The 27,823-nt window shown below is 44.0% G+C and overlaps 1 protein-coding gene across 1 annotated transcript; it reads left to right on the plus strand.

Moving 5' to 3' along the window:
• Positions 1–177: 177 nt before the first annotated feature.
• Positions 178–27,743, plus strand: gas7a (growth arrest-specific 7a). The gene is made up of 12 exons (XM_042327898.1): positions 178–274; positions 8,638–8,715; positions 12,067–12,155; positions 14,731–14,793; positions 20,054–20,152; positions 20,796–20,911; positions 22,076–22,150; positions 22,279–22,357; positions 23,107–23,235; positions 23,840–23,963; positions 27,429–27,508; positions 27,642–27,743. Exons 3-12 carry the CDS (start codon positions 12,099–12,101, stop codon positions 27,741–27,743), a joined length of 924 nt encoding a protein of 307 aa, XP_042183832.1. The 5' UTR covers positions 178–274; positions 8,638–8,715; positions 12,067–12,098.
• Positions 27,744–27,823: the final 80 nt, after the last annotated feature.

Below are 27,823 nucleotides of genomic sequence, written 5' to 3' on the forward strand. Positions count from 1 at the left end.
TTCTTCCTGGACCGTTTTATTCTTTATCTTGTAAATAAAGAAAAGAGGCGGAGTAGAAAGATGTTTAGTGTCTGTCCATTCCTTCCATGTCTTAGCTTTGACCCTGGGTGCCATGTCACTCTGGCCAGTAATGAGAACCCATATGTGTGACAAATGTTTCCTCCTCCTGGTTCCAAAAGAACCTTGTCCCACTCAATGTTCACTGTGACTAGTTAACGGACACTTCTCTCATTTGGCTGTTTGCTTCCTTACAACGTAGTCTTAGCCCAACATGGTAAGGCTTTGCTTTTAATGCTATTATTATCAGTCTCTGTTATCAATTACATTTTTGACAGTACTTTATGTGCGGTGTTAAATGTTTTGACATATTTATGAGTTTCTTCAATGGAACACTGTTGCTTCAGTGGAACAATTGTGATAGTCAGACAGAATGGGTACAGGAGATTCATGGGCTCTGTTCAAGCCTTTGTGTCGGATGTAGTTGTATTTTATTTCTCATCCTTTTGAGTTTGGTGGATTTTTATTCTGTTTAGACATGGTCTGTCTGTCTCTGTCCAGATATAGCTCTCATATCCCGCTTCTTCTGCAGCACAATGTGTGTGGGGGGGCCTGCCAAAACACTTTGATCTTCACTGTTGGTTTTAAATGTCCCTCTGTCCCTCAGCCACCCTGCTCTCCTAGCTCAGTCAAATGTCCTATTCTTCTGTGTCTTCAGGAAGGCTCTGTTTCCTTTGAAAGAAAAAAACAGAACCTGTTAAATGAAGTCTGGATTGTTTATTGTCACGTTCATTAGCCTGTGTAAGAAACAAGGCACACTGATCTGTCCATGTTCGCCCCTTTTTATCATTATCATGTGTGGAGTTACGGTATGTTGTTTTACAATACTTTTCTCATAATTACTGAAACTTACAGTACAGTTAGTACTGTACATGCCTTGGAGCCACAGATAAAATCATGTAAAAACAAATTACTTTTCGTCTACTGTTTTATGAGTGTTTCAGATTGAGAGTCACTTACCTTACTGAACTTGAATGCAACATTTTGTTGCAATATATTATTTAACATGTACACAAATGTGGTTGACTGACATCAAGCACCACAGTGCCTTCATTTTAATTGATTTGATTGGACAGAATGGAAGATATTATGTGCATAGCAGAGCCTGAGGTAGCAGGTTGAATCAATGCAGATGCAGTGTTTTTGAAATCACCTCAGTATGTAGACATTCTAAACAAAGGGTCATACAATGACAATCAACTCGATTGACTGATGACTCAAAGCTAGTGTAACAGTATAGCTTCCGTCCCTCTCCTCGCCTTGAACCAGGGACCCTCTGCACACATCAACAACAGCCACCCTTGAAGCATCGTTACCTATCGCGCCACAAAAGCCACACGCCACAAAAGCCACGGCCCTTGCAGATCATGGGGAACAATTGCTTCTAGGTCTCAGAGCGAGTGACTTCACCGACTGAAACACTATTAGCGCGCACCACTGCTAACTAGCTAGCCATTTCACATTGGCCACACTAGCACAAGTACAACATTTGCAGTGGGATTTCATCTATTCCTCCCACTCTTGTTCTCTGGAACATTTCCCAATGACCTTTCGCTAAGCCCTGCCCCCTTTGGTTACTGTTGCAACCTTGGACAACATTTTCCAGAGAAGCCCAATTCCCCATTCAACCACTGGCGAAATCCTCTCAAAATGATCTCAAACTGTTTAAAATATATAATGAAATTAAACCCTACCTCAGTGGGTTAAACAAAGACTACGCCTTACACAGACTACGCCTTACACAGACTACGCCTTACACAGACTACGCCTTACACAGACTACGCCTTACACAGACTACGCCTTACACAGACTACGCCTTACACAGACTACGCCTTACACAGACTACGCCTTACTAACTCTTGGTTATGTTGTGGTGGACTGTCATTACAATTGCTTCAAGGGAACCTGGTAATGTTTGTAGTGTAGCTAACCACTGAATGGTGCTGAATTCACTCAGCATGCAGTCAAAGCTATAACCACTTCTGGAGCTAACTAGTGCTCATAAATCGTATCCTGATCTCGATAGCAGATGAGAGTTGTGTTCATAACATTGCTAACTTAGCTAGCTAACATACATTTTTTTAAACAAGTTATACAATGTAACAAAAGTATAATTTCGGATTCGAAAAATACTCCATCAACAGACTCTGCACTTCAGGAATCACAATACTCCCTTTGCACTGCTCAATTATTAAGCTATTTCATTTTTTTTTTTAAATAACTCAGTTTGTGCCATAGCCCTCACTGGCTTTCATGCAATTGGAAGGTGAGCTTGTCCAATGTGTCGGACTTGACAGTTGTCGCACTGCGATTGGTTGCTAAAAATTCTGGGGCGGAGCTTAGCGAATGGTCATTTGATGTTGAAAGCAATTTGAAGTTTAAAACTGTTACAGGGCACTCGGTGCACCACCAAGACTTCCTGGAGTGACAGTGAAAGGGCTTTGCCCACCGGGCCACACCACTGAGTGAGAGAGATAGGCCCTAAGTAGGATGGATACAATAGGCAGAGAGATACATTGACATGCAGAGCTGAGTGTAGAGAAAATCAGTCAGCGGTGAGGATTTAACACTAGGCCAGGCTCTTCCTTTAGTACCCCTGTCTCTAACCAGCTTCAGGTGCTGCACTATAATAATCCCCCTATTGCAGGTGGCACAAAGTGTGGTTAATGCTCTCATTCATTCCCAGTCATACCAATGAAGCCACAGAAGGGCATGCTAACAGCAAGAGCCCAGACTCTCCTCTGTAGTGGTGGGAGAAGGCCTGTTCTGTTGCTTTGTTGGTATTCAATGGGAACTGAGGATACTGGAGGGGAGTATACTCTATAAAGAGCCTCCTCCCAGGGGTTGCAGTGGGAGCACCACCCCAGAGGATTGTGGGATTTGGCAGGAGATATCCAGAGGATTTTGTCCTTTTAAATTCTTTGAAAGCTTGGACGCCGTTCTGCTTTATTCAACAGTTTTTTGCCAGGGGACATGTGAAATCGCTACAGCTCAGGGAAGTGAGATAAATCACATATGATACAAATCTTAAGATAAGAATCTGTCATTTACATTTCTCTGGGAGGATTAATTAGTTAACGATTCATGTCTCCGGCAAAAAGTACCAGTTCACTGCTATTCCATGGTTCAGAGGATGGTATGCTGCCTAAGATGCATTAGGTCAGGGTTAGTAGTGGCCATTATACTTGTATAAAGTCTGATTTATGTTAAGCTAATGGACATTGTGCTCCTTGGTGATACAGTATGTTCATGATTTGTCTGACATAGTGTAATCACATACAGTATGTCCTTATGGGAGCTTGAGGAAGGATAATGCATTTTATGAGCTCATGATAAATGACTGAGGACAGTTTCCTGCAGCACAGCATGGCTCGTCAATGAAGACGAGGTGCTTTGTATTGTACTCACTGCAAACTGCTCACTGCAAGCCCAGTGCTTTATATCAGAAAGAGAGACAGAAAGGAATCCCTTTTATCTTGTACATCAAACGAGTGTAGATATCAGCAGGATCTCTCTGCTTTATCATTCCATTATTATCCTTCCCTCCTCTCCTCCCTTTCCCCCTCTCCTCCCCCTCTGTCCCCACACTCCGCAGTGGATCTGGGGTAGGGTCGTGACTAGCAGCCAGTCACCATGTTAGAAGTGGTACAGGCAGAGTTCAGCAGGCCCTCTGTCCGATACAGCAGACAGCTTTGACTGGGCAACACACTGTTGTTAATGACAATGAATTGTCGGTCAGGCCATCCCTGTAGATTAAAGAGGACTTTTGCCTTATAAAGTACACTGCAGTATATTCTGCAGTCGCAATGTGACCAGGAGCTTTATGGGTGTGTATGAGCCTTCTGGGAACTGCTGATAAGGTCCAAGAAGCTGTTATTGTTATTTATCCAGATAGTGGATCATTGTGAATAACACCCTCCAACCAAGGGAAGGCACTGTGAAAGCCCTGAAGAAAGCACTGTGAGCCGAAAAGAATAGCTTCTAAATAATAACAGCACATCGGAACGGATGTTGTTTGCTTAAGTGAGAATGCTATTCATTGACTACAGCTCAGCGATCAACACCATAGTTCCCTCGAAGCTCATCACTAAGCTAAGGAACCTGGGACTAAACACCTCCCTCTGCAACTGGATCCTGGACTTCCTGACGGGCCGCCCCCAGGTGGTGAGGGTAGGTAGCAACACATCTGCCATGCTGATCTTCAACATTGGAGCTCCCCAGGGGTGCGTGCTCAGTCCCCTCTTGTACTCCCTCTTAACCCATGACTGCATGGCCAGGCACGACTCCAACACCATTTAGTTTGCAGACGACACAACAGTGGTAGGCCACAGGAGACAGCCTATAGGGAGGAGATCAGATACCTGGCCGTGTGGTGCCAGAATAACAACCATCTAGCCAAGACTAAGGAGATGATTGTGGACTACAGGAAAAGGAGGACCGAGCACGCCCCCATTCTCATCGACGGGGCTGTAGTGGAGCAGGTTGAGAGCTTCAAGTTCCTCGGTGTCCACATCAACAGCAAACTAGAATAGTCCAAACACACCAAGACAGTCGTGAAGAGGGCACGACAAAGCCTATTCCCCCTCAGGAAACTAAAAAGATTTGTCATGGGTCCTGAGATCCTCAAAAGGTTCTACAGCTGCAACATCGAGAGCATCCTGACTGGTTGCATCACTACCTGGTACGGCAATTGCTGACCGCAAGGCACTACAGAGGGTAGTGCGAACGGCTCAAAGCTACATTCACTGGGGCTAACTGCCTGCCATCCAGGACCTCTACAAGCGATGTCAGAGGAAGGCCCTAAAAATTGTCAAAGACCCCAGCCACCCCAGTCATAGACTGTTCTCTCTACTACCGCATGGCAAGCGATACCAGAGTGCCAAGTCTAGGACCAGGCTTCTCAACAGTTTTCAAGCCATAAGACTCCTGAACAGGTAATCAAAAGGCTACCCAGACTATTTGCATTGTGTGCCCCCCACCCCCCAAACCCTCTTTTACGCTGCTGCTACTCTCTGTTTATCATACATGCATAGTCACTTTAACTATATATTCATGTACATACTACCCAATTGGGCTGACCAACCAGTGCTCCCGCACATTGGCTAACCGGGCTTTCTGCATTGTGTCCCGCCACCCACCACCCGTCAACCCTTCTTTTACGCTACTGCTACTCTCTGTTCATCATATATGCATAGTCACTTTAACCATATCTACATGTACATACTACCTCAATCAGCCAGACTAACCGGTGTCTGTACAGTATGTAGCCTCGCTACTGTATATAGCCTGTCTTTTTACTGTTGTTTTATTTCTTTACTTACCTATTGCTCACCTAACACCTTTTTTGCAATTGGTTAGAGCCATAAGCATTTCACTGTAAGGTTACACCTATTTTATTCGGCGCACGTGACAAATAAACTTTGATTTGGTTTGATTTCAAGGGTGGACAGATATATTGGAACCCTTGAACTTCTGAAATAAGTTCAAATGGAATAATTTTTTTATTGGATTGTCAACATTGCAGAACAAATTTTTCTGGGGAAACAAGTTTACAATGTTATTTAAGAAAATTTCAACAAATGGCATGGACAAAATACATGGCACCCAGGGGCTAATACTTGGTTAAACAGCCTTTGGCGAACATGACTGCATTATTGTAATCATCAATGGGGTTGCTGCACATGGCAATACGGCCCATTTTTCAGCTGCAAACTGCACCAATCTTTCAATGTTTGAGTGAAGCCTTTCACCAACTGCTGTTTTCTGATCTCACTTTGTCAGGGAAAATGTATGGAGTATAAAGTACATCATTTTCTTTAGGAATGTAGTGAAGTAAAAGTTGTCAAAAATATAAATAGTAAAGTAAAGTAAATGACTTAAATAGTACTTTAAAATATTTTTACTTAAGTACTTTACACCACTGACAGAGACACAGTTTTAGGACACTGGGTTGAACATTGCACGCCAGAACACCTTGATAATCTGCTGATTTCATGATGTCTGGCACACATTCAAGGCCCCCAGTACCAGAGGCAGCTAAGCAAATCCACAGCATTTTCAACCCTGCCCATGTTTAATTGTAGGTAGGGTGTTCTTTTCTTTGTTTGCTTCCTTTGCTCATCGATAAACATAAGGCGGATCTGTGTTGTCAAAGAGCTCTAATTTTGTTCCATTACGCTTGTTTAGGTGGGTGTTTGCAGAGTGCAATGGGGCTTTCTTTTGTCTCTTTCAGCAGTGGGGTCTTCTCGGTTTACCAACAACCACATGAAGGGTTCCAAGAAAAGAACACCCTTCCTACAATCAAACAAGCTTTCCCATTCCTTGCCACAGTTCAATATTTCCTGAATGAATCATTATATTAATTATGACATTGTTCCTAATTAAAACAGATCTTTCCTACACAGCTGTGTCTGCGCCTGCAATCAGCCTGCTTTAGAAATGTGGGAGTACTTTGTACTGTAACTGGGAAGAAATGAGCAGACACTGCTAATTGGGAACATTAGCCCCTCCTTGATATGCAGATACGTAGTATGGAATATTATGTATATTAATCAAGTGCACAAATCAATTACAGTAAAAAAACAGAACAAAATCAACATTTCTCAATGAATAGTTAATATTTGTACTCACCATTTATATGAGCAAGACTGGGAAACAGTCCCAGCTTATATGAATTATCTGGTGGTGAAACGAGTGGTATGTTTGTGACAGAAGCCAGCGGCCACCAGCCCTGCACCGGGGGATGAGAGTAAGAGTGTCCCTCTTCCCCAAGGCTGGAGATGTTACAAGTCACCCGAGGGATGCAGGTACTATGTCAACACCGGCAGCAAAGGTGAGCCAGGCACACAGCTCCACCACAACCCTACTGACATGCTCACTCATGTGAGAGGAGGATCAATATTATGAGGAGGGTGGAAGAAATCTGGCAGATCCTCCACTCCTATTGGCTGTGATTCACCTTCTGCCAGCACCATAGATTTCTACAATACCTCTCTGACTATGTATACATAATGTATATATCTGCATTATTACTGTAGCTATATAACCTGCCCGATTATGCTGGAACCAATACATATTTCATCCTTTCACGAGCAAAAACAGTGTGATGCGTCCACACGCATAAAGCTTACTTCATTTTTTTTACTGCGTCAGGTTAGCGTTCACAGATGTTTGCCTTAACAGCCTTCTCCAGTGTGTAGGTTCACATCTTTTTAAATCAGAAACCCTCAGTTCCATTTGTCAGTGTTTTGTTTGGTAACCATAGTTTCCAATTCTGCTGTGAAATGCTGCCGTCTCAGAGAGCTCATTACCCTTCCCCATCATCAACATCTCTCCAGCGCATTCATCTGAAGGAGGGCTTAACATCTCATCCACTTTCATCTGATTAGCCCAAATGTGTGGTGATGGCAGCCACTGCTGCAGGTACCTCAGCAGCTCAACCCATGTGTTCCACAAAGCCGTCCTGTGTAATGACATTTAAACAACCTCTGATTACTAGACAGAAGAAATACCTGCTTGTTTAATACCAGGGCTAATAGGCAGCCAACCTTTTATACAGATGCTTATCGGACCCTTTTCATTTGGTGGTATGATTCTGCACTACACAGACAGAGCTGTGTGTGTGTGTGTGTGTGTGTGTGTGTGTGTGTGTGTGTGTGTGTGTGTGTGTGTGTGTGTGTGTGTGTGTGTGTGTGTGTGTGTGTGTGTGTGTGTGTGTGTGTGTGTGTGTGTGTGTGTGTGTGTGTGTGTGTGTGTGTGTGTGTGTGTGTGTGTGTGTGTGGGTGCGTGTGTGTCCCTCAATGGGATAGGAGCCAGAGAAAAGACTGTTTCCCACAGGACAAAGCCAGGCTTCACCCATGGCAGCTCCAACACTCTGGCAGAACACTGCACCTTGGCACACCACACACTGTAGTAGAGATAAAGACCCAGGGGCTATTTTATAAAACCACATGCTGTAACACTCATTATTATTCTGAATTCTATCATGGACTTTAATTCAACTGCATAATGATTAGAATGTGTTTTTGAATTACACTGATTCGAGATGCTATTTTTAAAGGGCAGTTGTATTTGTATCAGTTGTATTTTCAAGCAAATCTAACACTTTTATTACTGAAGAGCATGTAATGTACCGACGTTATCAGATCATTGTTTTTCAGTGTCTCTGCCTGATTGAAAGTCAGAAAGCCTCTCTAACACTGTCCAGATAACAAAGGACTTCTTGCTCCACTAACTGAAAAGATGTTTCTTTGATGCCCAGGGAACATTCTCAGAGAATGTCAAGAATATCAATAGTTTTTTCTGCAAGTGAATCATTCATTTCAATACTTTTCATTTCAAGTGTTCTCGTCTTGTTTCTCTGTTCAACTGAACGAGAACACTGATTATCAGAACACCATAGTCGCCCGCTATAGTCCTGTGTGACCATGTCCTCTACAATACTTTCTGAACATTTCTGAATGGTTGTGCTCTCCACCTGTGTTCTTTAGAGTTTCATTCAGCGTTCAGGGAAACTGTGGAACTGTGTGTCCATTGTGCCTTACTACTCATTTGGCTTTAACCATTTATGTGTCCTTCCAGAAACAACATGGGAACGGCCCTCTGCTACTTATGGAACCTCAGTGAGACCACCGGCACAAAGAAACTCCTTGCCAGAAGGTAACATCAAGCCTCTTCTGATTTAAATCTACCATATCTATTGGGTTAAATAAGTGTCAAAAGTGTTGCTTGCATCGATATAGCAATTCTTCTTCTTCGATGTGTAGTAGCTGTACAACTGAAGCCTTAGCAATCTAACTTGACCTACTGTAGCTAGCTGGAACACTTGTTGGCTTATTTAGGGGCATTTCAGGTTCTGCCTCTCATTACTGAATGTCCGAGGAACACCATTCCAGGCCAGTAGATGGTATTCCACTGCTGGCATGTTCTTTCCACACACTGGGAGAACAACCAGGGAGAGAACAGCCAGCTGTAGGGATTTGTCAGACCAGACAAGGCTAATCCTCCCAGAAGGGGCGGGCAGTAACGGAGCCCAGGTTGAGGGATCTCTCTGCCTGGCTAGTCCAGCCCGGATCCTCCCTGGGCTCCGGATGCCCCGGCCCGGCACTGGAGACGAGCCCCAGGAAGTTAGGGATTGGGCGGATTGGGGGTAAGGTTAGAGAAGGTGTAGTAGTGTTGAACAGGAGGTGGGCTCAGATTACACTGCCTGTATCTGAGTCCATAACTCATAACTCAGTCTGCTTGGATAATGCAAAGCATTCATGGAGACAGCCATGGGTCTAGAATAAGTATGACGGCACCGCCATGGGCTCCCTATCTGTGGCAGAGCATTCTGTTGATGATACCGCAGATACCTAGTGAGACTTCATACCATTCCATTTTAGCACACTGTTGTTCTGAGACCTCGTAAAATAGCTTGATACCTTGATATATATTTCTGTATATGTCTCTCTAACAGAGTATCCCCGTCTGATCCCTATTCACCTGGTCTCTGCTCCATTAAGTGTGAGGTAGAGCTGGGTCATTATGTCATGTCTTTACATGGCTGTGGTGCTCAGCTTCCCTCAGGGGTCATTATGTTGTGTCTTTACATGGCTGTGGTGCTCAGCTTCCCTCAGGGGTCATTATGTTGTGTCTTTACATGGCTGTGGTGCTCAGCTTCCCTCAGGGGTCATTATGTTGTGTCTTTACATGGCTGTAGTGCTCAGCTTCCCTCAGGGGTCATTATGTTGTGTCTTTACATGGCTGTGGTGCTCAGCTTCCCTCAGGGGTCATTATGGTGTGTCTTTACATGGCTGTGGTGCTCAGCTTCCCTCAGGGGTCATTATGTTGTGTCTTTACATGGCTGTGGTGCTCAGCTTCCCTCAGGGGTCATTATGTTGTGTCTTTACATGGCTGTGGTGCTCAGCTTCCCTCAGGGGTCATTATGTCGTGTCTTTACATGGCTGTGGTGCTCAGCTTCCCTCAGGAGTCATGCTGATGTACAGTTGAAGTCAGAAGTGTACATACACTTAGGTTGGAGTCATTAAAACTCGTTTTTCATCCACTCCACAAATTTCTTGTTAACAAGCTATAGTTTTGGCAAGTCGGTTAGGACAACTACCTTGTGCATGACACAAGTAATTCTTCCAACAATTGTTTACAGACAGATTATTTCACTTATAATTCACTGCATCACAATTCCAGTAGGTCAGAAGTTTACATACACTAAGTTGACTGTGCCTTCAAACAGCTTGGATAATTCCAGAAAATGATGTCATGCCTTTAGAAACTTCTGATAGGCTAATTGACATCAATTGAGTCAATTGCAGGTGTACCTGTGGATGTATTTCAAGGCCTTGCTTGATATCATGGGAAAATCAAAATAAATCAGCCAAGACCTCCAAAAAAAATTGTAGACCTCCACAAGTCTGGTTCATCCTTGGGAGCAATTTCCAAACGCCTGAAGGTACCACGTTCATCTGTACAAACAATAGTACGCAAGTATAAACACCACACAGCTGTCATACCGCTCAGGAAGGAGATGCCTTCTGTCTCCTAGAGATTCATGTACTTTGGTGCGAAAAGTGCAAATCAATCCCAGAACAACAGCACAGGACCTTGTGAAGATGCTGGAGGAAACGGGTACAAAAGTATCTATATCCACAGTAAAACGAGTCCTATATCAACATAACCTGAAAGGCCGCTCAGCAAGGAAGAAGTCACGGTTCCAAAACCGACATAAAAAAGCCAGACTACGGTTTGCGACTGCACATGGGGACAAAGATTGTACTTTTTGGAGAAATGTCCTCTGGTCTGATGAAATAAAACAGAACAACAAAGTCAAGGCATTTTAGTGGCCATCACAAAGCCCTGACCTCAATCCCATCGAAAATGTATGGGCAGAACTGAAAAAGCGTGTGCGAGCAAGGATGCCTACAAACCTGACTCCGTTACACCAGCTCTGTCAGGAGGAATGGGCCAAAATTCACTCAACTTATGTGGAAGGCTACCTGAAACGTTTGACCGAAGTTAAACCATTTTAAGGCAATGATACCAAATACTAATTGAGTGTATGTAAACTTCTGACCCATTGGGAAAGCATAAATAGATCATTCTCTCTACTATTATTCTGACATTTCACATTCTTGAAAAAAGTGGTGATCCTAACTGACCTAAGACAGGGAATTTTTACTAGGATTAAATGTCAGGAATTGTGAAAAACTGAGTTTAAATGTATTTGGCTAAGGTGTATGTAAACTTCCGACTTCAATTGTAATAATACTCTAGCTCATTTTGAGATGGGCTGCCTTGATATGCAGCGACAGGCCATGAATCACGGCTGATGAGGAACCATTAGAACCCTGTAGGATGTGAGTAGGGACATTACCATAGACAAATGCAGGGCTGTGAAAAACATTTAAATGTATTTGGCTAAGGTGTATGTAAATGACTTCAACTGTAATAATACTCTAGCTCATTTTGAGATGGGCTTCCCATGCAGCGACAGGCCATGAATCACACTGATGAGGAACCATTAGAACCCTGTAGGATGTGAGTAGGGACATTACAGATGTACACACACACACACACACACACACACACACACACAGGAACATTTCCCTTTAGGCTGTTTTCATTATTTTAAGGCCATTGTTTTCTTATGGGCCAGAGGGAGAAGAAGATGAAAACACCTATGAGATATGCTATGTACTGAGCCGTAGCCCAGTGAGATGGACTGGAGCTGGGACAAAGGAGGGATATAAGGGAGTGCAAACTGCTTTCTGTCTGGATGATGAATGGGGATGTATTATTCCCTACTGTTAGGATGCAAACGACTCCATAACATTAAGATGTCACTTGAAGACATAAGCACAACCTGACCTTTTCACTATAATGGATTGATACCCAGTCCTTCACATGAAGGAGTTGTATGTTCCCCCATCTGTTTATCGTTCTGAACTGATTCATTAATGAGCGGGTTTAATCTGTCAATCATCTCAATTACATTTCTGATCTTTCCCCCTGTAGTCAATGGAACACGTTACACCACAGGAAGTGCTATGCATCCCACGGACCCCCCTGGCGTGCCCCTACGGAGAACCACTATGGACAAACAGGTGAGACTTTCAACTCAGCACTGCAGTCTGCAATACCCTTTTTAAAAGGGACTTCACCTGATAAACCTATATTTTGTCCAATCCGTTAAGTCTATTATTGTTGGAACATTGCAATCAGCTCAACGTATTGATCGGAGTGAAATAGTTGTCTGATATTGATTTCACATCAACATTAAGCTGCTCAAACTCAATAATGGTTCCTGTAACACCTATAACATGTTGGAGGCAAACTAATGAACATTTTTACTATTTTAATGCAATAATTCACTGTTTATTCTTGATATGGTATGCTTGAAATCCATCGCACGCATCAAACATTCTTCAGGACAAAAATGGTCCTCTATGTTCCTCCCCAGTCTTGCTTTGAGCAGCTATGAACCTGGGCCAAGAAGTGTTACACGCCAACCCACGTGACTAATTACTCAGCGTTAGTGAGTACCCCGTCATCAGCTAACGGGAGAATACATAGACAGATTTGGGCCATATGGGCAGCTGAGATTTGGACCACGCCGCAGGGTTTGTTGACAGATTTTGTAAGGACAACAGCAAGATAATCTTTATAGCTCAAACTGGGAGAACTGGGCGTCCTGGGCTTCTGGGAAAGTCCGCTGGCTGGATTGCCGCGCTCCAAGCAGCCCGGACACATCGGTAGGTGCTGGTCAACGGCGCCATGTTTCGGAGGAGGAAGGTGAGAGTGCGTCGATGCGAAGCATGAGGCTTTCACTGGGTTACTACAGCTGACTGTGTTGTTGTGATGGCCTCTGCAGGGGGGTGTTGTAATAAGCAGGGGTGGAGAGAAGAGCACAGTGGGGTGGTGTCCTTGGGGCGATCACGTGTACGGACAGGGGCAGCTCTGCTTTTCGCTGCAAACATTCTGCAGCCTCTGGTGGAACGCCATCATTAGAGAGAGAGAGTAGAATGAGAGAGGGAGAGAAGGAGAGCGAGAAAGAGAGGATAAGTGTGGCTGCAGCCCTGCCCACACAGATAACACCACCACGCACTCGTGGGTAAACACACACACACCCTTTGGCTCCCTTCGCACGCACATACGATGCACTCACACATGTGTACATCAATTCTTCCACTCATCCACCCTCTGGACCCCCACCCCTGAAAAACATCCAAAGATGTATCAGCCCTCCAAAAACACACCTGCCAAACACACCTCCGCAAACACCCACACTATTATCAGACATCCTGTACCCACACACTATTATCAGACATCCTGTACCCACACACTATTATCAGACATCCTCTATCCACACACTATTATCAGACATCCTCTGCCTACACACTATTACCAGACATCATGTACCCACACACTATTATCAGACATCCTCTATCCACACACTATTATCAGACATCCTCTGCCCACACACTATTATCAGACATCCTCTACCCACACACTATTATCAGACACACCCCACACTATTATCAGACATCCTCTACCCACACACTATTATCAGACATCCTGTACCCTATTACAGACGCTCTACCCACACACTATTGTCAGACATTACCCACACACTTTTACAGACATCCTCTACCCACACTATCAGACAGCTCTATTGTCATGCACATATGTCAGACATCACACACACACACACACACACACACACACACACACACACACACACACACACACACACACAGACACACACACACACACACACACACACACACACACACACACACACACACACACACACACACACACACACACACACACACACACACACACAGAGACCAAAGCTCTAAAGCTCATGAACACACATGTGGGGCCAGAGAGGCTGTTCATTGGTTGTGTTTTTCTCCCTCCTCCTCCTCCTCCTCTTTTCCTCCTGCCTCTTAATCATAATTAGCCTTCTAGTTATCATTACTAAGCCATTTCCCTCAGACCTTGCCCCCTCTCCTCCCTCATTCAAAACCCTCTCTCTCCCCTCTCTCTCTCTCTCTCTCACAATCCCTCTCTCTCTGTTTCTTTCTATCTCTCTGAAGAGGGAAGAGGGAGGCATGGTGATCGAATGTGTAAATAAATCCCCACCTCTCCTTCAGCCTTCCATCTCTCAACTGAATTCAAGGGGGCTTTATTGGCATGGGAAACATATGTTTACATTGCTAAAGCACTCTCTCTCGCTCTCTTCCGCTGGCTCCATCCATGTGTTGTCTTACTAGTTTTCAGTATGGACAGTAGGGAGACACAGGGCTACTTGCTGCATCTTCCCCCTGCCGTCAACCTCCAGACTCGGGTGACAGCCTCGTCACGCTAGCCTAGGACACGCACCAGGACCGCCTCCAACCCCCTCCCCTCCCTCCACACATCACCTCCTCCATTCTCCCCAGCCCTTTACTCCCCCCCCACCCCCCCCCACCCCGTGACGCGTCTCCACTCGACTCACCACGTCAGGCAGGCAGCAGGCTGTGAGAGGCAGCCTCAGTTGCAGGAGCAGGGTTTCCCCGTGAGGAGCAGAGAGAGGAGCAGGAGGAGTAGAGGTGTTGTGTGATGATGGAGGCGGCCAGCTTTGACACCGAGGAGAGCTTTGACGTTGACGATGCCTCCTGTCTCTCCCAACAGAACCCGGGGAACAATTCACCAGCCAAGAGGCAGAACAAGGAGATCAAGGAGACCAAGATAACAGTGAGTACCCTGGAGCTCCAAACCCAGAACTTCTCCATCTCACTACCCATCTCTCTCTGTCTCCCTCACTCTCTCTTTCTCTCTGTGTTGTTCTCTCTCTCTATCTCTCTCTGTTTTTCTCTCTCTGTCTATCTCTGTTGTTTCCTTTCTCTCTCAGAGCAGCAGCAGCCTCAGACTGTGTTTAGGATACAGATCCTGTGCACCATTACACCAGGGAGAAACAGCAGATGTGACAGAATGTTTATTTTTATCTAGGATTATTCCCTTTTGAGATAATTGAACAGAAGAAAGCAGATAACAGCGTTTTACCCGACAATAGGCTAGATGTTTGTGTATTTCATTCCACCATCTGCCAACGTTAAAATCTACTGCATCTACCCACTATGCTACAGTGTGTCCGTGTAGCAGTGTAGCCTCTGTGTTTGGCTGCAGATCTCTGTGGAGTAATGGGGGAACCCACAGTGCAGGAACACTGCCGCCACACCAAACAGCCTATTGGATAGAACATTAGTCTTAATCAGTGGGGTTTCCACATGTCAACTGCTAATCTTTTTCTCATGGACTGTACTGTGTCTACTCCCTTCTATCAGTCTTGTGGGTTTGGGACTGAGGCTTGCACAAGCGCCATTTACACACAGGAGATGCGTCCTCAAGCAATGAAGAGGTTCAGATTTCTCTCAGTTCACAGAAGCTGCCGCAGACTTTGAGTGAGAATAGGTACCCCATGCAGCAAAGTCATGTTTTTATCATACTCTTTCAATGTACGATGGGCTTTGATTTTGTTGAAAAGCACAAGCACACGACCTTTGTAGACAGATCCAGAATCTGACGAGTCCCCTGAGTCTTCTTCTCTAGAAAACATAGAAATATATTATGTGAGTGTAATGCTGCATCCCTCCCATCCCCCAATGGACCCCACATAGCTGGAGGACAATGCAGTTCACCCAGGACTGCATTCACCAAAACACAACATCAACACTTCCACATTACAGCCATGATTATATGTCCGTTCTACTCTCCACCAACAACAGCTAATGAAAACATTTACATCCCACAAGCAGCTTGAATTCCTACTCCCACGTATCCATAACTAGCATTCATTAAACTCATTATACTCAGAAATATAGAAACTCATTTCTAGCAAATTAGGGATTTGTGTGGACCACATGTAACCAGATTTATGTATAACATCCCTCAGAGTGTTTAAGTTGTTCTGACACTGGACCTCGTGGTTATGTAACCTATAATGAGGAATGTAGGAGGAGATGGTGAGTGCTGGGCTAAGGGCTGACAGACAGTTCTGTGTGTGCCCAGTGTTGGTTCTGCTCGGTGGGCTCGCTGGCCTGCTCCAGCCACGGGAGCTGTCAGTCTGCCTATTGTGAAGCCCCACCGACCTGCACAGAGAGATGCAGAGGCCAGTTTCCATGGTTACAAAAGCAATAGCACACTGATTAATGGTGCTGAAATGGAAAACACTGCCATAGGAAACACTGGAGCCATTCAGAAAACAAATTGAATTGATATTGTGGAAAAATAGAAAACATATATTTATATATATAGATATTTTTTTACAAGTGAGCTTTGTTTTATAGGGCTTGATTGATGGCATTGTTGACAAAGGATTGGGGTGCTGTTGTGCACCCCAATCCTAAGTGTACTATCCAATCCTACATGAGCCATGATGGTCTGTACACATCCTCAACATTTAACCATGATGTCATGTCTTCTGTAGAAATATGAATGGATCAAGCAATGAATATCTCAGAAAAGGAGACCACTAGATTAGGCTACATTCATTCCATTATAATGCAGTTTTATACTTTGCAGTGTAAAGACAAATCGCATGAATGGGGTAATTGGTCTGTGATAATTGATATTCATGGCTTTGTTCAGGGACTCATTCATTTCGTAGAAGAAGTGGTGTCGTGTAATGATGGAATAATGGGAGGTTGTAGTTGTTGATGCTAAGTCTGGCGTTCATCATGATGTCAGTCCAGGAGGGTGTTTTACTGTTGTCCCATGATGCATGTTGCGTCACGTGACCTGTCTTCCAGCTGTCATGGACAGACTCAGATCCCATATAGATGGATCATGGCCCCTCCATTAGAGACAGTGGAGGCTGGTGAAGGGAGGATGGCTCATACTAATGGCTGGAATGTAGTGAATGGAACGGTGTGTTTAATGTGTTTTAATCCATTTTAATGAGCCTATCCTCCCATTTAAAGTGACACCAGCTTCCGCTGATTTGAGACCAATAGACCCGTAACCTTGTTGTTACCTTGTCTCCTCCGTATTGTAAGGCTGGTCCTGAGTGTGATGGAAGGAAGATGCACAGGGCTGAATCATCTGAATAGCCAGCCATGTTTTCCACCTCATTAAACATAGTCAAGTGCTGTTTGACTTGTTGTTAAGAAGAAAGAGTAACAGCTTGTTGGGGTGTCATCTTGTGTCATTTGGAAGACTTAGATGGGTTATTTTTGATGTTTTATGTTTTACCAAAGCGGTCACACAATAATCACTCATTAAATGAGTGAGTGAACACAGAGTTGGAGGATGCCACAGCATTCTGAGAATAGTGGAGGACGTCTTGGAAGTCTTGGAATCTTTTGTTATTATGGGGGATTGTGCCTTTACAGCAAAAGTAATTTGTTGCATAGCAACAGTGGCTGAGTACCCTACAGTCTGTGTGTGTGTGTGTGTGTGTGTGTGTGTGTGTGTGTGTGTGTGTGTGTGTGTGTGTGTGTGTGTGTGTGTGTGTGTGTGTGTGTGTGTGTGTGTGTGTGTGTGTGTGTGTGTGTGCCATGTGTGTGTGTGTGTGTGCATATGTGCGGGGGAAGAGTTATTTTCTGTGGGGAAGAGTTATTTTCTGATAGTGTTAGCTGAGGTGGCAAGAGATTTATGTGTTGACACCCCGTTTATGTCTTTAAGCATGGATTATTTTCTGTGTTTTATGTCTTTAAGCATGGATTATTTTCTGTGTTTTATGTCTTTAAGCATGGATTATTTTCTGTGTTTTATGTCTTTAAGCATGGATTATTTTCTGTGTTTTATGTCTTTAAGCATGGATTATTTTCTGTGTTTTATGTCTTTAAGCATGGGTTATTTTCTGTGTTTTATGTCTTTAAGCATGGGTTATTTCTGTGTTTTATGTCTTTAAGCATGGGTTATATTCTGTGTTTTATGTCTTTAAGCATGGGTTATATTCTGTGTTTTATGTCTTTAAGCATGGGTTATATTCTGTGTTTTATGTCTTTAAACATTTCACACCCTGACCATACCCTGAACCACTCCAATGTGTGAGGCCCAGCTCACAATTTTTAAACGTCCAGGCAATAAATGAACCTTTCTAAATTTTCCTCAGCATTTAGGATGGAAATGACTGTATAATGAATGCAGGTAGAGGACAGACTGTCCCTCTGGTTGATTAGGCAAACTGGCACTTGTCAATACTGTCTGCTGCTGGGGGTAAGTGTAATTAGTCTGTTCTAAACTACAGGAATGACCATCATCATCATGTGAATCATTCATAACCTATGACCCTGCCTGCCTCTCAGAATCACCATAACACTGTCAGGCTGAACCATAACACCCTTGATTTGCTGACTGTCCAAAAACATCAACTACTATAAACCACACAGTGCCAACAGTGCCATACAATTCTCCCTGGTTTTCATAGAGGTAATGAATATGAATCTCTGAGTCCTAACAGTGTAGCACCCCACTAAGAGCCCATAAAAGAGTAGTGAGCTATAGAGACAGCCATGCTGCAGATAAATGGTCTCATTTTCTGGAGGATGTGAGCAGGAGACAAACAACAGCAGTGATAGATGGCGAGTCAGTGTGCTGGAAAATCTGGTGTCCGTGACAATCAGTCGTTAGCGTTAGAGTCTATGACACTTCTATGTGAGTTCCTACTACTGTATCTCATGTGGTGTGTGGAAGCATGCATATTATGCAGACTTATAGGTGTGTGTGGTGTGTGTGTGTGTGTGTGTGTGTGTGTGTGTGTGTGTGTGTGTGTGTGTGTGTGTGTGTGTGTGTGTGTGTGTGTGTGTGTGTGTGTGCGTGTGTGTCTGATTGATGCACCTCCTTTCTCTTGCCTGTCCGTATGTGGGTGTTAGTGTGTACATATTAGATGTCCAGGGGCCATTGATAGAACTGATTTCAAGCAGGAGTTGGAGATCTCTGCAGACGGCTGGTTGCCTTCAGGAAAGAACGGGGCTCATGTTAGTATTTATTACAGAATAGCTTTTCGGGCTTGCTTCCATTGTTTGACTGTTTTTTCTCAGGAACTTCTCTAAATCTCTCCCTAATTCTAAATAGTTTCAACTCCCAATAGGCTCAATGATTTGCAACACAAAGCTTCAAACAATGTCATAGTTACATAAGCAAATATGGCAATCAGCTAGTAGAAATGTGCACAGTGTGTTTTTTTCCTTGTCGTGTGCTTTAGCCAAGCAGTGAACACATAATACATATTTGTGCATCTGAGATTCAGCATGTCTGGATGTCCATGTAGTCTGCTGGGATGTCATTGGCAGTATGGCATAGATAGAGGACATGTTGTTGTGCCAGCAGGGAGAGGTTACAGATGGTGAACATTACATAATTGCAGTCCTCTAAGGGTAATTGAAGACGCTGTGGACCAGAGTGTGTATTCAGTCTGAGTGCTGGGTGTGTTAAGCTGTGACTCCGCTCTACAGTGGTTTGGGTTGTTGTTGGTTGTTTCCTCTGTATCACTGATTGTAGGTCTTCCTCTTCATTATGATGTTGTTTTAGTTTATCGCAAATAAGTGTAAGGATCGTAAGGCCAGGACTGGACAGTTTGTGCTCTCTCTTTCTCCCCCCTCTCTTTTCTCTCCCTCTTTCTCTGTCCCTCTCCCCTTCATCTGTCCCCCTCCATTCTCCCCCCCTCTCCACCTCTGAGGATTCTCTGGGTCACCATCTTGATGACCAACACCCCCTGAGAGTATTTACTCATTCCTGACCTTTACTCCCATCCTCATGACAAACAAAAACTGAGCCTCCATGTCCCGTCTCCAAATGAGAAGCTTCTATGCACATCTCCCACAAATGACACCTTTGATGTCTGCTCTAACCATAGCGTTTCTCCCACATTCATTCCTGAGTGTTGAATGCAATTAGTCTCTTATCCTCCTCCTCCTCCTTTCCTTCTTCCTCTCCCTCTGATGTCTCACAGAAACCTCTCTCACTTGTCTCTCACTCTCTTGAATTGGTCTCACTATTTCTTTGCATTCAGATCAACTGCGTCACCTTCCCGCTGCCCAGTGTGATGCCAGATCAGCCAGAGCAGCAGCTACTGAAGCCCAATGAGTGGAGCTACTGTGACTACTTCTGGGTAAGATAGCGCCTGACATCTCTAAACCACTCTCCAGCTCATAGAATAAGATCCCTACTTCCTATGTTTATAGGAATCTCAGCCCTGTAACATATGACTTTGAATCCAACAGGGTAGATTTTATCTGTCCTATTAACGCCAACTCATGTGTCTACAAACATGATTGTAACAGAAGCCTCTTTTCACTGAACTGTGGTTTGGATGGTTGTTCTTGTTCCACTGAGTCATGTTCTCAGTGGCTGTCTGTATTTCTGTGGCATAATGTGCTCCACTCAGCCAAAGCTCAAGGCCATTGTGTGAATTGAATCTGTCACCTCTGGTTCACGTGGGGCTACCACATCACTCCCTGTCGTATCCGCATCCTGTTACACATAGTGGGATGTGCTGCTCCTTGTTCAACCCTTAGACACACACACACACTCATAACTCACACGCAAATGACGAACACACCCACGTGCGCATGCACTCCTTAACACATACATTTGTAGTTCTCTGACTCATACACTCATCCACACACACACACTCCCCAACATCCCTCACCACTCACACACACTCAATGTAAACAATGTCATTTTCTCCATGAAATTAAGTCTGTGGCTGTATTGGTCTGCGTGTGTGATTGATGCTCCATCCTCTCCCTCAGACTGACAAGAAGGACCCCCAAGGGACCCCCTCTGTGGGCGGCTTTGAGGTGCTGCTGCAGAAACAGCTCAAGGGCAAACAGATGCAGAAAGAGATGGCTGAGTTTGTCCGGGAGAGGTAACACAACATAGTCAGCTTGGAAGGGGTCAGTGGTACTGTGTATTTTGTGTATTGGGAAATGTTATTGATTCTCTTTATCGTATCTTTTTTGATGATCGGAATCTTATTTGGACTGTTTGTCGTGTCTTATCAGGGTGAAACAGGGATCTCTTGTCATTATGTTATTGTAGAGCATGGGTTATTTTGTCCTTGACAACCTGGCTCCACTCTATAGTATCTATTCATATATTTACAATGTATTTATTTAGCAGACGCTCTTCTTCAGAGCGACTTGCAGGAGCAATTAGGGTTAAGTGCCTTGCTCAAGGGCACATGGACAGATTCTTCACCTAGTCGACTTGGGGACTGGCCCAACACACTTGACTTCCAGGCTAGCTGCCGCCCCAGGTGTATCATCCCCATGCACATTTGAATTCAGATAAATGTGTTGTACTGTACTAGGTTTATAACGTTAAGTTGTAGACGTACATAAAGTGGACGTCCTAAACATATGCTTTCATAGGCTTCAGCATAGCAAGAGGCCCCATTTTGCGTCCACAACAAAAGTTCCCATTGACTCAATAGACTTGAGAATTAAGTGGACTTTCACTTTTTCCCCTGACTGTATTCATACAATTCATTTAAAGGTCCCATTCCCCAACATTCTAATTCAGGGCTGACCTTTCTTCATTGGTTCAGTGAGACAGCTGACCTGATGTCAGATTCTGGCCATATCCATTTCTTTGGAATGGCCTTCGTGACCTCCCATAGAGGACAGGTTTACTCAGATGTGTATGGTTAATGGGTATTTGTGGGATAATTGAATGTCACAGAAATATGGCTGGCATTTCTGAGTCGCCCTCAGGGTGGCCATGAGTAAATAGCCTCACATCATTCCCATCTCTGGCCTTTCCACAGGAAAGTGCATTAACTCATATCCAGGCTGTTGTTACAGGATATTGTTTGATATCTTCTCAGCACAGAATAATAGGCTTTTGCCTTTGAACATCATAGTGGCCACAGTGCTGTATGTCTTTGGGTGTCGGTGATATACTGGAGGACAGTGTCTCCATGCACCAATGCTCCTCTGAAACTCTGTCAGCTTTAAAAAATGTTCTCCTCTATTGGTCTTCCCTGGAGTCCCATACTTTAGAGCCCCATGGCTGTCGTTGTCCGTTGCAGGATAAAGATTGAAGATGAATACTCTAAGAACCTCTCCAAGCTCTCCCAGAGCCCCTTGGCTGCTCAGGAGGAAGGGTGAGTGAGTTAACAGAATAGATTTCTATTCGTTCTATATTCTTCACCATATACCTGTTTGCTACTTGGGGGTTTTCCCATCCATTCTATCCAGTTTGGTTGATGTCTCTTGTTTGATCCCATTCCAGAACCCTTGGGGAAGCTTGGGCCCAGCTGAAGAGGAGTTGTCATGACGAGGCTGAAGTCCACCTCAAGTTCTCCAATAAGGTAGCCTACTCTCTTGCTAGAAGATACTGTGGATGTTATAGATTGCATGTACTGTAACAGACCAAGAACATTCTAAAATCTCCATGTGAACCGACAGAAGTGGACAACATCCATGCTTCACTCATACCTTCAATAACATTATAAGATGTATTTTCTATGGGCTATGGAGCCCTTAGAGAAGGCTTAGTTGGCAGTCAGTTTATTTATGTGTTCCTTTGGTCAATCCAAGGTTTCTATGACCACGTATTGGGGTGTTTGTTTACCTCACTCTGGTCTGACATGGGCAAAGAAAAAGAGGGGGGACTTACAGCAGCAATTACCAGTGAAGAAAAAACTCTACTGGGTCTTAAGAATGCTTAAAATAAATCAGAGGTAGCCTTGAAGCTATACATAGCCTCCATTGTCTGATTAATTAGTGGGGGTCTTCTGATGAGCCCCAGGCTGTGGACATGCAGCCCGCCATGATCCCCTCTCCTCTGAGCTCGGAGACACCACGGCTGATGGGATGGGGTTAGGTAACGTGTGGAAGAGTGAGAAATCCTCTTGAACAAATAGTGGCCTAAGTGCACTTTTCATGACTATTTATATCCATGCTTTATGCAGCTAGGTCACATATATCCTGTATAGGACTACCAGGACTATAAATTGGTGTGTTTATACAGTAGTTAGATAGGCAGGTACAATGTAGTTACAGTGTAGTTACACATAAGTAGATATCAATTTCAACTGTAATAACTGTACCTCTTCAGCTCCAGTGTGAGGTGGAGAAGCCCCTGCTGACGTTCAGAGACAACTTCAAGAAGGAGTTGAAGAAGTACGATCACCACATCATAGACCTCAGGAAGCAGCTGGCCAGCCGCTATGCAGGCGTGGAGAAGGTATGGACCATTCTAAACCAAAGCATCCTATAATCCTTGTCCTACAATTCAGGTTTTCCCAGAGAAGCTTTAAATGATCCAAAATGTATGTCAGAAGAAGTGGTTTAGGGATGATCTGACTCCACCACATCATTATTCTGTTGGACTATTGAAACCATTCAACGTATTATAAGATGAACTGTTTTTCTGCTCAGCAAAAACCTGTTGCTTTTTGTTGCCCATCTTTCTCCCCATGGTAATCATATAGACTAGATGAATCAATCGATCATAACGTCCTGTTCGTTTTATTTTAGTTGGCATCCATTAAACACAGGAGATTTTGTGGGTTTACGGTTCGTGCCTGCCAAGTGCTGTGTTTACATTTCCAACAGTGTTACATCATGACATTGGAGAATTGCCTCAACAGACGAGATGAAGGAAGATCCTGTGATGTGAAATAAGAATAGATTAAGGGATGAGGCTGGGATTTGAGTGGGGAAATAGGTAGCCGAGATGAAAGGTCTGCCATGACTGTGGTAATGGCTGTAGGTTCAGTAGATCTGAGGACTAGCATGAAATTACCCATATTGTTTCTGTATTCACACTGCTGCTTGGGTTGCTGTAGGCCCGTAAAGCCCTGGCAGACCGGCAGAAAGATCTGGAAGTGAAGACCCAGCAACTGGACATCAAGCACATGAACAAACACGAGGAGGACATCAAGAAGGCCCGGCGGAAATCCACACAAGCAGGTCAGGGGTTAGACACACCGTGTAGCATATGTAGAGAAGCCGCACTTCACAGCTCCATGAAACGCCAGCATAGCGGTGCCGATTCTACCTCCAGAGAGGAGAGAACATGCACCCAAAGCATGCTGCATTCTCAGGTGTGCTTTTTATTAACTTACCACAGTGTACTTCTAAAGGCGACAAATTGCCTCTCTCCTTTCAAATCTGAGCCGTTCAATTCACCCACAGCTGTGTTTCTTGATAAATCAGCCCTGTATCGCTGAGCAGCCGCTTTTATGTTGCGTAAGCCGCTTTTGAGGCCACTCTTGCGTTGCATGCAATTTACCTACCCTTGTGATGTTGTGCTGTCATTGTGTAAAGTTGTGGTGGTGTTTTCATCAGCAACAAGAGGCATAGCCGACAGAGTGAGAACTCTGAGGGAAGCACTCCCTGGCACAACACCAGAACACATTGCAAAAGAGAGCCAGAAGTATTTCAACATGGAAACAAGTTTAATGATCTATTTTTGTGGTGGGATAATAAGTCGGCTGGGAGAGGACCATTACCCACAATCCCCAGGACTAATCTTTTGGTCGCAGTGAACAAGGGTATGAATGGAGGACTTGTCCCATCCGGACCAGCCAGGCATCCCAAACAGTCAGATCTGGCAACATGGATCACATGGCCGGGCCTGTTGTGTAAATGGAGCAGAGACAGGGTTGCGGACAGTGCAGATATGTTTCACACGCTCAGGGTTCAGACTTGGGGTGGATTCCCAGACTGTGTTGCCTAAGAATACTATGTTTTCCCCAGCAGGGGGCAGAGGGGGTGAGGTGGGGCTGTGCTGCAGTCAGATAGGGAATGTGGGGGTGTTCAGTCAGACATGGATGGGGTTTGAGAACTCAGACAGGAGGCCGACAACACTAAAGCTCACTGCCAACAGCAGCCCATAGTAATGTAATGATACTAAGCAATTAGCTTAGTCAAAAATATTGAGCAATGTCTCTTCATTTATACTTAAAACCATCTGTTATACTGCAAGTGTATTTTCCAGTGTTTTGTGTTTTACTGTGGATCTCAAAAACATTGCATTATCATGTGCTTAGGAGACAAACACATCTTGCTTTGCATTTATATTTAAATGTGGAATCATAGTGAATATGCTTAATTCAGATAACATGAGGCTATGATCAGCCATGCAGTACAATGCCTGGGGCTCCCATTTCTCTGTATTCCAGATAGTATGATGGTACAAATAGTTCTGGTGAAAAGATTGTAATTGCTTTTTCCGTACATATCTATGCACACACTTTAGAGGAAAAAGCCAGCATGAAAAAATAAATAAATTAAAGTCGTCATCCTGTTCATTCTCTCTCCCACTCAGATCCTTAGTCTCAGTTCACAGCTCTAATCAATAGATCCCGTTAGTCACGCTTTAGATGACGTCTGCCTTGTGTCTTTCACTTTTTACAGGGGCAAATGTCATTAAAAACCCTGGCCTCATTTCCATATAGATTGAGATGTGCTATTATTGGAGAGGCTGGATTGTCAAATAATTTCCTCTGTAGTTTTGTTTTAGGTTGTTTCTTACACCCTTTTGTCATGACGTTGCATTAGTTAATGTGACGACTGTTGCTCATCGAATGATTAAAGTTTCTAATTGCGTGATTAACTGAATCAAGCAATTATTAACTCATTAACCTGGGGCACCATGGGAAAAATAGTTTTTATTGAGTTTCTATTTCCCAAATCTCGTTCTGAACGTCGTATAGTCCGTGAATCTGCACGGACCCGGGTCTCACCAATGAGTTTGTGCCACACAATCTTAGTTGAATATTTATTTACTAAAAAGCTAAAATGATGATAAAAGATACACATAGACAAAACACATTATAGGCTATTGATTAGAACTTAGTATAATGGGCCAACACACTATGGCGCGGGTTACCCACAATGGGGATTTCAAAAGAGAGAGAAAAAAGAAAAGTACACGAGAGAAATATACATTTGGGTGAATTTGTCAGCTATGCTATTCTAACCCTAGCCTTGCCCCAAACTGCCGCTCTTATGGGTCAGAATATAATGATGTAATTATGTGGGGAAGTTATCTGTGGATCCTCCACGTGGACCGTTCAGGCTGCTGATGATGCACTTCTCCGGCGCGCCTTTCTGTTCGTCCTCAGGTGATGTCAGTGTCCTTTTGGCTTAGGAGTCTGTTCCCTCACCCTTGCTATGGAAGGGGTCTTCCAAGGACAGACAGCTCAGAGCTCACAGCATAGGAATGAACCCTTTTAGATAACACGATTCGCTGGGATTGGATGCTAAGGGGGTCCGGCTTGAATTCACCCGCTTAGACACAGCTACTCATCCGTAGCCTGGGTTCTGGGTTCGTTGACTTTTTAGACCTTGGCTGCAGCTTGGGTCACGTAGTCTTCTGTAAATTCTTTACTCACAGGTTTTATACCCTTGGGTCAGAAGTGGGCGTAACTGCCTTTAGGGCAATTCTCTGGGCGTACCTAGTTAAGAGCAAGGTCTAGGTTTTTCTCAAATCCAATTTTAGACAACTAACTTAACATTTCATCTTTACCAAAACATTCCCTTTGATTTGGACATTTTCCACACAACGTACAATGTATAAACATCAAACATATACTAGGAAAACTCTTCACGTTAAAATGTTATTCGTAATAACGTCATCTATTAACCTTTAATAACTAAACAAAATGACATACATTTTCATATTCCATCTATCATCATGACCACCATTGTGGCTGACGGAAACCATTGTTCCAAAGTCCTTCATTTCATGTTTAATGTTCTGAGGCTGGTTCTCCATAGTAACAGGACAAAGGAATTTGTCTCTGGCCTGAGATTTACCAGGGGCGTGAGGGGTCATAAAACCCCCACATCTTCAGACCCCTAGATCTCTCCTCCTCTGTTGGGGTTGAGAGATAATCTGTAGGGTTGTGGTCTCCTGTAACCTGACCTGATCAGGACAGTCATGACACTTTCTACAGTAGGCCTTTGTAATATATGTCTAATAGATTGAACTGAAATGTAGAAGAACGTTTCTAGGTCACATTTGCTTTGCACTTTTCTTCAACCCTATTTAACCAAGCTTTTATAGACTTAGCATCAGAGGTTAGCATCGGAGGTTAGCTTCGGAGGTTAGCTTCGGAGGTTAGCATCGGAGGTTAGCCTCTGCATCACGTTGCATCGATAGAGATGTCCCACACTGCAACAGGCATGGTTACTGAGTGCCCTTTGCTGGAGACATAGGGACTGAGTTCATGCACACTTTTCCTCATGCATAAGTTAATTTAGGGCCTACATTTAATGTAGTAAATACTTCAAGCCGGTAGTACTTCATTTTTAACTACCTCAATTTAACTGCACATGTATACCAGCAACTTAATGTTGATTTATTGAGTATTACCTCCTAGTCAAATACACTGTGTTGAATGACCATTCTGAATCTGTTCTCTACAGGTGATGACCTCATGCACAATGTGGACCTGTACAACCGGGCCCAGTCCAAGTGGTTTGAGGAGATGGTCACCACAAGCCTGGTAATACAATTGAACTAACTCTTCATAGTCTCATTGTTGATAACAAACAATAAAAGCTGATCACGTTCATTGTTATCTTTGTTTTGACAGTGAGGTTGATTCCTTTGTCTATGTATTTCCCTCTGTTCTTCAGGAGCTGGAGAGACTTGAGGTTGAGAGGGTGGAGATGATACGACAAGATTTACGCCAGTACACAACGCTGCGACATGAAACTGATATGTTCAACTTTATTTAACAACAAAGTGTGAGCCATGTGTCCATTTCACTTACAGTACAAGTGGCTGTTCCCTTGTCAGCCTCAGCCTGTCACAGAAC

This window comes from Oncorhynchus tshawytscha, linkage group LG09 (assembly GCF_018296145.1).
Source record: "Oncorhynchus tshawytscha isolate Ot180627B linkage group LG09, Otsh_v2.0, whole genome shotgun sequence".
Lineage (NCBI taxonomy): Eukaryota > Metazoa > Chordata > Actinopteri > Salmoniformes > Salmonidae > Oncorhynchus > Oncorhynchus tshawytscha.